This window comes from Sapajus apella, unplaced genomic scaffold, assembly GCF_009761245.1.
Source record: "Sapajus apella isolate SASKATOON/1434 unplaced genomic scaffold, GSC_monkey_1.0 scaffold96, whole genome shotgun sequence".
Lineage (NCBI taxonomy): Eukaryota > Metazoa > Chordata > Mammalia > Primates > Cebidae > Sapajus > Sapajus apella.
Window position 1 is genome coordinate 1,005,615 of NW_022437036.1, and position 13,671 is coordinate 1,019,285.

Below are 13,671 nucleotides of genomic sequence, written 5' to 3' on the forward strand. Positions count from 1 at the left end.
CCCCTCTACCTGGCACCCAGTGTGGCAGCCCCGCCCTCCCCTCTCCCGAGCACACAGTGTGGCAGTCGTCTGGTTCACCTGGAACATCTTCCTCATCTGCTTCTACCTGGAAGTCGGGGGCCTCTCACAGGTAAGTGCAGGCGGGAAGGCAGTGCAGGGTCCTTCCTGGGGTCCTGGCCGGGCTCCACCTAACACTCCCTATGTCTGTGGTGGGAGTCAGGGGCTCCGTCTGTGTGTGGCTCTGTCCCCAGTACCCAGAGCAGCCCTGGTGGGTAGCTGCTGACTCAGTAAAGGTCTGGGAGAAACCAGTAGTTTGATTGGTGAATGAGGGTGTCTGTGGGTGTTGGCGGGTGAGGGAGCTCCAGCTGGGGGAGAGGGGCCTCAGAGCAGAGACTAGCCCTGGCAGAGATGTGCGGGCAAGTGGACACCACCCTCCTGAGGCCACGTGGGGTGCTTGGTCACGGCCGGCAGGAGCAACCCTCCAGGCTGGTAAAGGCTGGTGCCTCCTGCACTGCAGGGAACTGAGGAAACGGGGGCTGGGGGGGTCATCGCTGAGCCCACCCTGCCCCTGACCACGGCTGTTTCAGGCACTTTCCTTGCAGCTCAGAGGTTGGTCCTAAAGCTGGGGAGGGGTGGAGTTTGGTCTCCCCTGGGGGATCTCTGCTCTGGCTGGTGCGGCACAGGTGGGCACTAGGGCAGGTGCCCAGCTTGGCAGACGGGCCCCTGCTTCCTAGAGCCACACCTGGCTGCAACCCAGGAGACTGTCCTGAGTCAGACACAGGTCAAATGGCAGCTTTAGCCAGAGACACGAGGAAGGGGCCGACCTGAGAGCAGTCCTGGGGTCTGGGCAGGGAGGCCTTCCTGGAGGAGGAGGCGTGCGGGTCGAGAGCAGGCACAGGAGCGGCTGGGAGGGCCTTGGTATTCCTTCCCCACCAAGGCTGGAGCCCGGGGGGCAGAGTGCGGGAAGGCGGAGGACAGGACCTCTGGCCTCTGTGGTGACGTCCCTGCAGGCTGCAGTGGGTGAGGCCAGCCACCTCCTGGTGCTAACCGGCCCTGCTCCTCACCCAAGGACAGAGAGCTACTGACCTTCAGCCTCTCCCAGCATCGCTCCTGGTGGCATGAGCACTGGCTGGGCTGTCTGCACGAGGAGTGGCTGGCTGCTGGCCTCGGGGCACCCCATGGCCAGGCCCTGGTGTCGGGTTTTGACTGTGCCTGGAGCCCAGCTACGTGGAAGTCCTGCACAGCGGCCTGCAGACCCTGATCGCGGTAAGCGTCGAGGAGGGGGCCCAGGGTAGGGATGGGTTGATGGGGGAAGGGACACGGAGCTGGGCTCATCTCCCTGGGGTGGGGCCAGCTGACCAGGCCTCAGGCCTGTCTCTGCCAGGTCAGGATCCCTTCCTTATCCCCCACCCTTGCGGGAGAGGTTAAGGCGTCACGGGTAGGCTCCCACGTGGGCTTGCACCACTGGGACCTCAGTGCCTCCCTCTGCAAACTACTTCCCCCAAGTAGGGCCGGCCCAGTCCCTTTCTCTGCTTGAGCGAGGTGTTTGCTGTGGGGAGTGGGAAGGGTTCAGATCAGGGCGAGACCCTGCCGTGGGCTTTGACGGCCCCGAGGAGGGGCACACATCTTCCTGACAAACCCATCCATGCGTGTCCTGCCTGTTCCCTCGGCTGCCCCAAGCCTGTGCCAGTCACGGGAAGTGGACAGAGCCTGAGGCTGAGCTGGCAAGAAGCCCCTCAAACTTGCCCGGAACCCTAGCATGTGCCCTCGGCAAGGCTGGCGCCACACGACCCACGTCCAACCTGGCAGGGGTTCTCCCGCCCCAGCTGGAGCTGAGGAGCGGCTGTCGCCCGTGAGAGAACCGGGCTCTGCTGTCCTCCCTGGCCCTGCTCGGCTCGGTGGAGAACAGTGGCCACAAGGCTGCTCCTGGTCTGGCCACACAGCCACGTCCCCGCCGTGCCGCCACAGTGAGCCCAGCAACCTCCCTGTGCCTCAGCTCCCGCTCTGCAAAATGCAGACGGTGCCTTCCTCGAGGAGTTCAGAAGGAGGAGGCAAAAGCTGGGGCAGTGTGTAGAAGGTGCTCGGTCTGCCTTTGGCCTCAGGAGCTCCTGGGGCAGGGCCGAGGTGACTGCAGCGTGGCTGGTGCCATCGCTGGAGGAACTTCCGGCCCATCTCGAGGCTCCCCGACTTTCCCTGTGCACACCCAGGTGGACCTGGGGCTTCGGGGAGCGAGGCTCCAGCAGCTGGCAGTGGAAGCTCAATTCCAAACCCAAGGAGCCTGTGGCATGAGAACACACGATGATGCTGGTGACCTCGTGAGAACATGTGACGATGCTGGTGGCCCCATGTGGACACTGGATGGTGCGGGTGACCCCGTGAGGACACGCGATGGTGCGGATGGCCTCGTGAGCTCCCAGGGCTCCTTCCCGGGCTCGGCTCTGGGTCCCACAGGAAATCAGTCCAGGGAGGTGCTGCCCCATAGCAAGGGCACAGATGCACCCTGCCAGCTAGAGTCCGGGCCTGTGTCTCCTACCACAGCCCCTCAGTCAGGCACAGAGGGGGCCCCAACTGCCCCCAAAATGTGTGCAACACAGGCGCCTGTCTCTGGAGGAGAAACAGCCAATTTCCCAAGGATGCACATCAACGCTTCTGAGATTAGGGTTTGGGAGAAGGAGCAGAAAGGAAGCTGGAGTGTAAGTGAAGATTCCCTCCGAGGGGCCTGGCGTGCTCCGTGGGAGCAGAGGCTGGAGGAGTGAGCGCTCTGCATGTTTGGGGAGACGGGGCTTCCTGTTGGCTTTCATCCTGACTCCCAGGGATGCGAATTTCTTTAATAGGATGTGGTTTCTAAATTCCAGCCAGCTAGTCCTCACTAGGAGCCCAGCCCTCTGCTTAATTTGGAGGGCCTCGGGGAGCCTGGCGGCTTGGTTGGCCCCTGCCCAGCTGTGCTGGGGAGGGAAATGGTGGCAACAAGAGCACTCTGGGGGTGGGGCATGGGGCCTGCGATCGAAGGCTTCCATGCAGCAGGGAGGGTGGAGAACTTCAGGGTGGGCCTGGGGCCAGGATGGTGTCTGTGGCGGCTGCCTGGTCACTATGTTCTTGGAGGAAGAGGACAGCTGCCAGTGTGGACGTCCGCAGGCAGCGGGGGCAGCTCTGAGCTTGTCCGGTCTGGGGCAGGGAGAGAGACCTCCCCTGGGGGGAAACCCACGTCCAGCAGGGCCTTGCTGATGGCTGCAGGCCTGAGTGGGAGAGGACTCACTGCACCCCAGGGAAGAGATGAGCAGAGGTCCTGGTCAGCTGCCTCCAAGTCCAAGGTGGCTCCTGTGCTTCGGGCCGGGCCGGGCCTGCCCTCACCATCCCCTCAGTAGCCACAGGTGGAAGGCCTGAGCTCAGACCTGCCAAGGTCCAGGCCGCCGCAGCCCCCAGGCAGCTCGGAACCCGGCCCCGCGGACTGGGACATTCACACCAGGCCCTCGGTTGCAGCCTGGACGCCCCTAGGCAAGATTTCCATTTGCCTTCTGCTCGCAAGCCCCTGTCAACTTGCCTTTGATCTGCAGCACGAAATGGGCCACACTCAGGCGCCCTTGCTGCTCCCCTCATCCTGATGCATCTCACAGGAAGACCCTGTGGAGGAGGATTGAGCCAGGTGGGGAAGGGCAGATGCCAAGGAGGGTCTGGATGTGCCCAGGGGCCCATGGTTCCTGTGGACTGAACTGCCCCTGGGGTCAGAATCCAGTTCAGAGCCATCTGTCCCCAGGACTCTGGGGCCATGGGGTCAGCAGTCCACGTGTCAGAGGGCCCCCTACCCTCAGACCAGGCCTGATTCCAGAGGCTGAGGACGCCCTCAGAGCCACGGCCCCAGCGCCCAGCATCCCTCAGCTGCTGACCTGAGGATCCTAAACCATCACTCAGAGCTCAGCCAGCTTCCTGGGAGGAAGCAGACGGCTTCTGCACACTGGTTCCATTAAAACATTTTAAGATGGGAACCCCATTTGAACCCGGGGTTCAAAATGCATTGACTCAGCCCAGCAAGCCCCTGCTGCATGCCGGCTGTGTAGACACAGCATCAAGGGAGTGACGGCGTCTGAACGTGACAGAAGGTGGCGGGGAGGCGGGCGGAGCATGGTGCAGGCCCGCACAGGCCGGAGGACCCTGGCCATCCCACCCACCCCCGTCCCCAGGCCGTGTCCCCTCTGCGATTTCGTCAGGGCTTCGGGCGCCGTCTGTGCCCCCGGGGACCCCATGGCTTCACTGTCTGATTGGGTTCGTTCTCCACTCTGCCATCTTTTCCATTGTGTGGGGTTTGTTTTATTGGGGTCTTGATTTCTTTCAGTTGGCTTCATTGGTGGATTTGATCCATTTTCTCTCTACCATGTCAATGAAAAGCCATCCAGTCTCTTGTCCAAACAGGCGTACTTGTAAGTATGGCCAGCAGAATTTGCTCTGCGGCCAGCCTGGCCAATCTGGCGCTCACAGCGAGAGGCTGCCTTCCTTGGGGGCCTCACCAGGCACCTGCCTGTCTGTGCTGCCATCCATCCGTCCATGCATCCATCCATCCTTCCAACCATCCATCCATCCATCCATGCATCTTCCATCCATCCATCCATCCCTCCGTCCATGCATCCATCCATCCTCCATCCATCCATCCCTCCGTCCATCCCTCCTCCATCCCTCCATCCATCCCTCCATCCATCCATGCATCCATCCATCTGTCCATCCCTCCCTCCCTCCATCCCTCCCTCCCTCCATCCCTCCATCCATCCATCCTCCATCCCTCCATCCATCCCTCCATCCATCCATCCGTCTGTCCATCCATCCATCCGTCTGTCCATCCATCCATCCGTCTGTCCATCCATCCATCCCTCCCTCCCTCCATCCCTCCATCCATCCCTCCGTCCATCCATGCATCCATCTGTCTGTCCATCCATCCATCCATCCATCCATCCCTCCGTCCATCCGCCCCCACTCCTCTAAGTTCTGCTTCGTGCCAGGCTCTGGGGTGGTACTGGGGGTGCAGAGGCCTAGGGCCCAGTCCCAGCCCAGAAGGTCAGAGCACAGCAGAGATGGAGCCTGTGGGAGGCGTTTGGGTCCAGGAATTGGCTCTGAACCAGGGGCGCAAAGTGGGCCTGAAGAGCAGGCAGCATGGGGGTGCTGCAGCGGTCTCTCCATGGTGGGCAGCTGGGAGCACTGGTTTCCTATCTGGCAGAAACAGACTTCTTTCTTGAAAGGCAGCATCCACAACTCTGCAAACCCCAGACCTTGGGGTGGGGTGCCAGGCCTCCCAGCTGCCTCCTCTGAAATAGCTTTTGCCAGACAGCCCACCTTGTACACAATCCTAGTTTGGGGCTCAGAATAGGCGGCTGCACCTCCCCTGGGCTACCTGGGTCCCCAGAGACACCTGATGCCACGCCCCTGGGTAGCCCTTGGCCCTTCTGTTCTAAAAATGAGGGCTGTCATGGCAGGGGCTGTGTGAGTTAGCAGGAGCCCAGCTCCCATGTCGGATAATGGGGAATAAAGGCCTGAGCAGGGCTGGGGTCACAGGCAGGTCCTGAGCCAGGAACTTGGGCACACGCCTGGGCTGGGCAGGATGCAACACACCAGGTGGACCTCAGGGATTTTCCCCAGGCTGAGGAGACTATGAGAGCCCCCACCCAACTCCCAGCCCCACAGCCCAGACCCCACTGAGATGTCAGCGCAAGACACCAGCATGCCCCCAACAGGGAGAGGCATGGGTGGGGAGCCTCAGCCCCACCCACCTTCTTTCTGCCAGAGGCCTAAAGCCACCCACTGCTTGGACTTTTCCATTTCAGGTTCTCAAGGGGAGGGGGCAGCAGCTCCCAATGGCCACCCCAGCCCTTCGTCCCCAGGTGCTCTGACCTTGTCCCCACAGGCCTCTATAAGTGACAAAACAGCTGATCTTGCTCCTGCAGCCTCCAGCCTCAGCGACCCACCTATGACAGTGACAGGAGCCCCCAGGCCTTAGGACATGCCCCACCCAGCACTTCCCAGGTGGCTGGCAGCGCCTGCCCTGGGTTCAACCAGCCAGGGTGGCAGGGCAGCACCAGGGCTGGTTGAAGCTTCAGGAGAGTTTGAAATTTCCTTTCTGTAAAATAAAACATACAAAAGATAAGGCAGAGCCCTGCATGGCCATCGCCTCTGGCAGCATGGGGCCACAGCTCTGTCCCCAGGCCATAGTCTCCTTGAGATGCCCCTCCCTCAGGGGCCCGCCTGGGGCCACTGGACCCTCGGGCTGCACTCACCGCTACTGGGGGACAGCAAGGTGGGAACAGCACAGCCCCCCAGGAGGTCAACATGAGCCCCAAGACCCCTGAAGCGGTGAGGGCCCCAGCTGAAGATGGAGGGCACCTCAGCTCTGAACTCGTGCCGGGCAAAACCCCACCCCTCCCAGGAGCTGAGGCTGATGGAGTCCAGGGGTGGGGGCCAGGCTTGATTGGGAACAGCAGAGCCAGGCCTCACGACACAGGGCAGGGCACCTGGTGGTGATGGGTGGGCGGCACCTTTGTAAAAAGGGGTCTTGGGCAGACGGTCCCAGAGGATCCCCAGGTATCACCAAGTGGATAAACAAACAGGAACCTGGCCTCGACCACCCTCGGGAAGATGCTGAGCTTGGGGAATAGTTAGGGGTACAGTCTCAGGTGGGGCCTGAGGCCTGCTTATTCCAACAGTCATTAACATATGGAGGGTAGGTGCGAGGGGCAGGAGGTGAGGGGCCCAGAAGGGGTGTCCGAGGGAGTGAGGGGAGCTTGGAGAGCCGCCTGGGGAGGCGTGACCTGTGTCAGAGGTCGGGTGGGCGGGGAGGCAGCTAGTGGTGGGACAGGCTGCTGAGCGTGTCCAGGGAAAACCCACTTTATTGATACTCAAAAGCATCCAAACAGGGGCAGGAAAGCCGCCCCCATGCCCAGCAGGGCTCCCTTCTCCACCCCGGGCTGCGGTCGGGTAATCGGGTGGGTTGGTGCTGGACGGGCCCCAGCTCTGCTGTCCTCAGCAGGCCCAGAACACAGTGCAGGACGGGCAGAGGGGGTCGGAGGCCCACCCTGCAGCCCACCTGGGCGACCATGGCACCTAGAGCGAGAGGAGGGGCAGGCGAGTCGTGGCTCCCAACGGGGCCTACGGAGCCAGGGGCCTCAGGTCCCAGAGTTCCCCGCCCAACCTCTGTCCCCCGCCAGAAGATCTTCAGACACATCCCGGGCTAACTACAGAGGCCGTCACGGCAGCCGACCCTCGGCCGGCATGGGGCATCCCACCCACTTCTCTAGGAACTGGGGTTCACACGTTCCCTTCCCATGCAGGCGCTTCCTCCAGGCCTGGGCCCCGGGTTGAGGCGCAAGCCAGCCCGCCCTGTTCCCCAAACGCCCCCAAAGCCGGCTTCCCTTGACCACTGAGGAAAATCAAGGCTGAGGGGAGCCGGCAGGTGTCAGTTAATACAGGAGGCTGCTCCATGGGGCCCCCAGGGCAAGGTGCCAAGAAGGACCTGCCGGAACCTCAGCGTCCAGGGAGGTAGTAAGGTTGATGGGCGCTGACGGTGTGGCGGGGCCGGGGGGTGGGGGAAGGACCAGCTGTCCCACCCCCTGGGAAGGGTCCCCATGGTTCCGGGCTGGCGGGGCCGCTTTGCAGGAGGGCTGGCTGCGTGGGCACCGGGCGCTCACCTGGCCTAGGACAGGAAGGTGCGGACGCGGCTTCGGACGGGCGCCCGGCAGATGGGGCACAGCTGCAGGCTGGGGGCGCACTCGGCACAGACCAGGTGGCCACAGGGCACAAAGACGATGGACACGGCGCGGTCCAGGCACACCTTGCAGGTCCTCTCCTCCTGCAGCCGCCGCAGCTGCTCCTCCATGTCCCCGGCCCCGGGGGGCTCCAGGACCCACCACGCCCGCCAGGCCTGGGTTGGACTGGTTCCTGCTAGGAGACAGAACTGCGAATGCCCCGTTGCCCCGGCCCCACCCTCTATGGGCCATGGAAGGTGGGCGTCATCCAGCACCCCAGGTGCCATCGCCCCTCCCCCAACCCAGCCCCACCCTGGGGGATCCTGGACCTGTACCTGGCTCCTGGGCGCCTTCAGACTGGACTTCTCTTCCGGGCGTGGGCAGCTCTGGGTCCCCAGGGGCAGGGGCTGTGGACAGTTAGCATGGATTTGAGGCCTTGCTCCCAAGGGGAAGCCGGGCCGGCTCAGAGACAGATCCACAGCCTGTGGGGTCCAGTTCTGGCCAGGAGTGGAGAGCTTCAGAGCACCCCTGCTCCCACACCACTTCCCAGAGCAGAATCCAGAGGCTTCCTGGAGGGGCCGCCAGAGAGCCTGCCCCTTGTCCAAGGCAGTGGCTGCAGCCGCTGTGTGCTGGGCACTGTTGGGGGTGGCTTGGCGGGGGGGTGGCGTGGCGGGGGAGGGAGTGGCAGGAGGCAATGGGCTGTGCCAAGTGGTGAGCTGGGGGGAAGCAGAGTTCGGGCCTGGCGTTGTCGGGAGGCCCCTGCTGCCCCATCCCCGTCCTCATGGCACAGCCCCCATAAGGTCCGCCCTGGCAGCACCTCACACCCAGTCACATGCCCATCACTGTCCTTGCTGCCCGGCAGGGTGGGGATGCCCAGTAGCCTTGGTGAAACACAGGCTGTGGGCGCCTGAAGAGGCAGCCAGGGTGGTGTTGGCTCTCACCTGAGGAGGCCACGGAGACTGCGTCTTCTGGTTCTTCCCACCGGTCCTGGAAGGAGCCAGAGAATGTTGGTGCCTTGGGGAAACAGGAGGGGCCGGACCCCATTGCCACCCGAAGCCCCAAGGAGAGGTGGCGCTCACCCAGGAGCCCAGCAGCTGGGAGTGAGCCTCCTGCACGCTGCGGACAAAGTCTCTCCCTTTAGACCGGAGCAGGAACTGACACCTGCAGATGCCCCCAGATGCAGGTTGGGGCTCCGAGCCCCCGCTGTCGGCTTCAGCTCTTGGAGCCCCTGGGGCCAGGCTTGGGCCCTCCTCCTGCTGCCCTGCAGTGGCTGTGGGCTTGGGCTGGGGGGGCTGCTTTGGAGACGCCTCATGGGCCTTCAGGGTGTTTCCGTGTGAGAGGAATTTCTGCCCCAAGCAGCCCTTCCCAAAAGGGGCCCTCACAGGAAAAGTGGGTACCTGCTGGGCAGAAGCACCATCCACAGAGGGGCCTTCCCAGTGCCCTGTGGGGCCGGGGAGGCAAAGCAGGCCTGGGGTTGGGTTGACAGAGCCCTTCGGGGCCCACCCTGACCCGTGATCAGACCTAGGGCGCCGGGAGCAGCCGGTACCTGGGGAACCATCTGGCATGCTCTGTCCAGGGGTCGTCCCCGCGCTTCCAGCTCTGCAGGCCCCCGTAGCAGAAGAAGCACCTCACCTTGTCCTGCTGGCCTGGGGTGTGGCAGAGATGCTGGCACCAGCCAGGCCCCACCCAGCCCCAGGGCCCCCACTGCGTCCTTCCAAGGCTATGAGAGCTTGGGGTGGAGGGGTTGGGAGCTCCCAGGTGGTAACAGGGAGGAGGGAGTGGGCAGGGGGCTTGGCGGGTGATGTCACATGTACATTATTTGCATCAAAGGTGAAAGGGACAAGGGTGTCTGGGTGCCAGGCAGGACGGGTGAGAAGGTTCAGGAAAGGACTGAGCTAGCATTTGCATTGTCCACAGAGTGAGAGGTGGGGGCCCCCCAGCCTGGCACATCTGCCCTGGGGCTTCAGGAGTCAGAAAGGCCCCTCCCCAGGTCTCTGCTTCCCAGAATGGATTCCCAGTGAGCAGAAGAGGGTCGGCTACCCTGGAAGGCCAATCTGGTGCCAGGCTTGGTTTTAGGAACTCATGCCTTCCTTTGGGGGCAGAGAACCCCTCACTGCTCTCCCTGCTGGCGGCTCCATCCCCTCATGGCAGACGTGGGGTACGTCACCTGGCAGTGCCATCACAGGTCTGGGCTACAGCCGGCGCTGGACCTTTAGGAGCCCCAAAGAGCCCTGCTCCGCAGCTGCCACGCCTCCGGCCCGGCCTTCGCCTGCTGAGCCTTGGACCTCCAGGGAGGTGGGTGAGCTGGGCTGGCCCCTTCACGCTGAGGCTCCTGACTGTCCCAGCCACAGTCCCCACCCCAGCTGTCTCACGTTGGTCTGGCCTTCCCAGGACGGTGCTCCCCAGAGCCCGCTGCTGACGATGGGCAATGCTGTACCAGTGCCTTAAAGCCCTGCGGCCCTGTCCGCCGGCCAGGAAGGGGCAGAGCTGGGACCTGAACTCAAGTGTGGCCACATGGTCCCAGCTGTAGGGCTGAGGAGCAGGCCCAGGCCAAGGCTAAGATAGGGGCTCCGGGGGCTTGGTTCAGTCGGGGAAGAGCAGACAGTGGCTGCGGGCTGGGGCCTGGAGAAATTCCCCACAGATTGAGCGGCCAGGACCTCGCAGCTGACCACTGCCTGCCTCAGTCACCCTGATCTGTTCCTCAAACATCTCACCCTGTGCAGACCAGCGGTGGGGGGGAAGGTGAGGGCCCCAGGCAATGTCAGCCGCACCCACTTCTATCACAAAGCGGTACTTGCACGTCCAGGTAGCGGCCTCCACAGCAAGACCCCCAGACTGTGGCCAGAGGCAGCCCCTTCTCCTGTCCTACAGTCTGACAGCTCGGCCAGCAGAGACTCCAGGGGAAAGTGTCAGGCACCAGGATGTGACCACTGAGGGGGCTTACAAGACCATTCGGTCATCGGGCTGGACCCTTCCCGTTGGCGTATGGGTGCTATGGAGGAGGCGGACCCCTGGGCTGGAAGGGTCCAGAATTGTGCCCAGGCCCTCGGCAGGAAGGCCCCGTACCCCAGGACTGACCTGTGTGGAAGAAGCCGGCGGCGGCCAGCTGCTCGGGCGGCACCCCAGCGGTCAGCGGCCAGTCGTAGAAGGAGGCCAGACGCAGCTCCTCAGAGCCCATGCCGGGGAAGGCGGGCCCCCTGGGCGAGGTGGCCCCAGCGCCCTCCTCCTCTTCCTCCTCTGCCAGGGGCCGCAGCTGGCCCAGGATCTGCCCGTCCACGTGGTCCCAGGCTCTGCAGTTGTCCAGGCCCAGGACAGGGCAGCACAGAGTGCGGGGGCCACGGTGCTCCTCGGGGCTCAGCTCCGTCCCACGGTGCAGGCACTTGGCACAGTCTTCAGGCCCCATGGAGGGAATGGTGGCTCTGGCCAGGTCTGCAGCAGCAATGGGGCCAACGGCCAGCCCCAGAGTATGCCTGGCTGCCCTTCTGCAGCTCCTGACCCCCACACCCACCCGGGGACAGCAGGGATAGGCACGGCCTTGCCACCAGACACCCTGGGCAGGGAATATCCCGGGGCCGACCGCTTTCTGGAAGAGCCCAGGGTGGCCTCTGTGGTCACATGCTCTGTGCATCGGGGGCGTGTCATGGGGCCCCTGGCAGGGTGTCAGGTCCTGCTCACTGCACGTGGGCAGACAGTGTTTCTCTGAACCAGAGGGGAGGGAACTGAGCATGGAGACCCCTCCCCAGGCTGCTGCCTGCCCCGGGGCTGTGGGGGAGGGAGATGATCACTCTGGGGTCAGGTGCCCCGGGAAGCCTCTGGAAGCAGAGAAGGCTCAAGTAAGAACAGATGGACTCTGCTGCCGTCCAGGCAGGGGCCGTGAGCCCCCACCTTGCAGGGGTGACTGTGGCCACACAGGGCCTAGTGCTGTGTCATTCGGGGCTGGGGCAGGAGGCAGGTTACCCGGGTGTCCTCTGAAATATCCCTCTGTCCCACGGGGCCTCCACAGGTCTGGGAGCAGCTCTTTTCCTTAGGCCATGAAGATCAGAGCAGACAAAAGGGCCTGTGCTGCGCTCCCCTCCCCCTGCCCCTTCCCATCCCTCTCTTCCCCTCCTTCCCCCACCTCCCCCCACTTCCCCCCATCTCCCCCACTTCCTCCATCTCTTCCACTTCCCCCATCTCTCTCCAGTTCCCTCTATACCAGCCTCCCCAAGTAGCCAGGAGAGAGGCTCTGATGTCCCCAAGAGAGGTGCATCTGATGTCCCCAAGAGAGGTATGTCAGTGTGGGCACTGGGATTGGAGCTCTGAGGTTGGCTGTGACTCCGACCGCTGGTCCAAACTCCACAGCTGTGCCATGCTGCCCAACTCCCAGTGAGGGAGCAGGGAGGGGGACTTGACCCCAGAGAAGCCCGGGGGTGGAACAGGAACCCCAGGGACACCTGGGCGGGACAGAGAGGACAGCTGGATGGGCCCAGGCCTTGCCATCCCCCCACCCCCTACTGAGCCCTACTGAGCCCTCAAGCCCGGCAGACCCAGCTCATCCACCCAGCTGGCCCTAAAATCCCCCTGTCATCCTTCAGCCACTCTCCCCTGCCGCTCCATCCTGGATGGGGACGTGCAAAGTCACAGAGTTTGAGGAATCAAGAGGAGTCACAAATTTTGGGGCCACTGGTTGCTGCAGGGAGTGCAGGCGGGCAGGAGAGGGTTAGCTGCAGTGAAAGCCATCCGCCTGGAAGCCTGGCTGGCAGGGCACCAAAGAAGCCGGCCAGTCCCTCATCGCATGCCCTGCAAGGGTGACAAGAGAATTGCTCCCATTTCGCTATGATGGTGCCCTTGAACTCTAGTCTGGGGCCCTGTCTCAAAACAAGCAAACACCAAACAACATTAACAAACCCAAGCCACACATTCCTCCGGAGAAGGATTTGAGGTTCCCTCCTGGCTCCTTCAGGGACCCTGTGATTAACCCTTTCTCTGCTGCAACCCAGCATCTCAGCATATGGACTTGCCGTGAGGGAGTGTCTTACCAGAGACCAGTGGGGCTGGGAGGGAAGAGAGGTTCCCTGCAGCCAGATGCTGGCTGGCTTTGGGGTCCCCTGGGAGGGCCCCGCCAGGACAGTGTGCCAAGCCCTGTGCTAAAGCCATGGCCACATTCCCTCACTAGATCCCCTCAGTTAGCCTTTGAGATGGGCACAGAGGCTCAGGTATGGGCATGATGAGTTGGCCAAGAGCGGAGACGCAGGCCCAGGAAGCCTGTCCAGGGAGGCAGTGGCGGCCACTGCGGGGAGAGGGTTCACTGTGCCCCACAAGGGGTGGGGCCGGGGCCACAGAACCTGATGGGAGGCGGGGCTTCTGCGCCTTCTTCATCAGGAGAGGGAGAGGGGGAGCGTGGGCAGCTCTTGTGATGGGGCATGAATGATCATCAGGGAGAACAGAGACAAGAATTGACTTGTAAATGATTCCCTTTGCAATGTGAACCGTTTCTGGGGGTGGATGTTGTTTCCGGTTCGGGTCTGTCGAGAGGAGCTCTAGAGGAGATGTCGTCTGGGGACAGGGACGGGTCTGTCCAGGACCATCTCTAGAGGAGACGTCATCTCCGGAACCGGGACGGGTCCGTCCAGGACCATCTCTAGAGGAGACGTCGTCTTGGGGATGGGACGTGTCCGTCCAGGACCATCTCTAGAGGAGACGTCGTCTGAGGACGGGGACGGGTCCGTCCATGACCATCTCTAGAGGAGACGTCGTCTGGGGACGGGGACGGGTCCGTCCATGACCATCTCTAGAGGAGACGTCGTCTCGGGGATGGGACGTGTCCATCCAGGACCATCTCTAGAGGAGACGTCGTCTCGGGGACGGGGACGTGTCCGTCCATGACCATCTCTAGAGGAGACGTCGTCTCGGGGACGGGGACAGGTCCGTCCATGACCATCTCTAGAGGAGACGTCGTCTGGGGACGGGG

The 13,671-nt window shown here is 63.1% G+C and overlaps 1 protein-coding gene across 2 annotated transcripts; it reads right to left on the reverse strand.

Annotated features, from left to right (window-relative positions):
- Nucleotides 1-6,832: 6,832 nt before the first annotated feature.
- Nucleotides 6,833-11,436, reverse strand: BIRC7 (baculoviral IAP repeat containing 7). Of its 2 annotated transcripts, XM_032257033.1 has the most exons (7): nt 10,800-11,424; nt 9,268-9,367; nt 8,801-8,882; nt 8,663-8,708; nt 8,057-8,128; nt 7,665-7,917; nt 6,833-7,080 (listed from the first exon to the last, which is right to left on the reverse strand). In XM_032257033.1, exons 1-6 carry the CDS (start codon nt 11,347-11,349, stop codon nt 7,670-7,672), a joined length of 1,098 nt encoding a protein of 365 aa, XP_032112924.1. In that variant the 5' UTR covers nt 11,350-11,424; the 3' UTR covers nt 6,833-7,080; nt 7,665-7,669. The 2 variants fall into 2 exon arrangements, with proteins under 2 accessions (XP_032112924.1, XP_032112923.1); XM_032257032.1 differs by lacking the exon at nt 8,801-8,882 and having other exon boundaries at nt 10,800-11,436.
- Nucleotides 11,437-13,671: the final 2,235 nt, after the last annotated feature.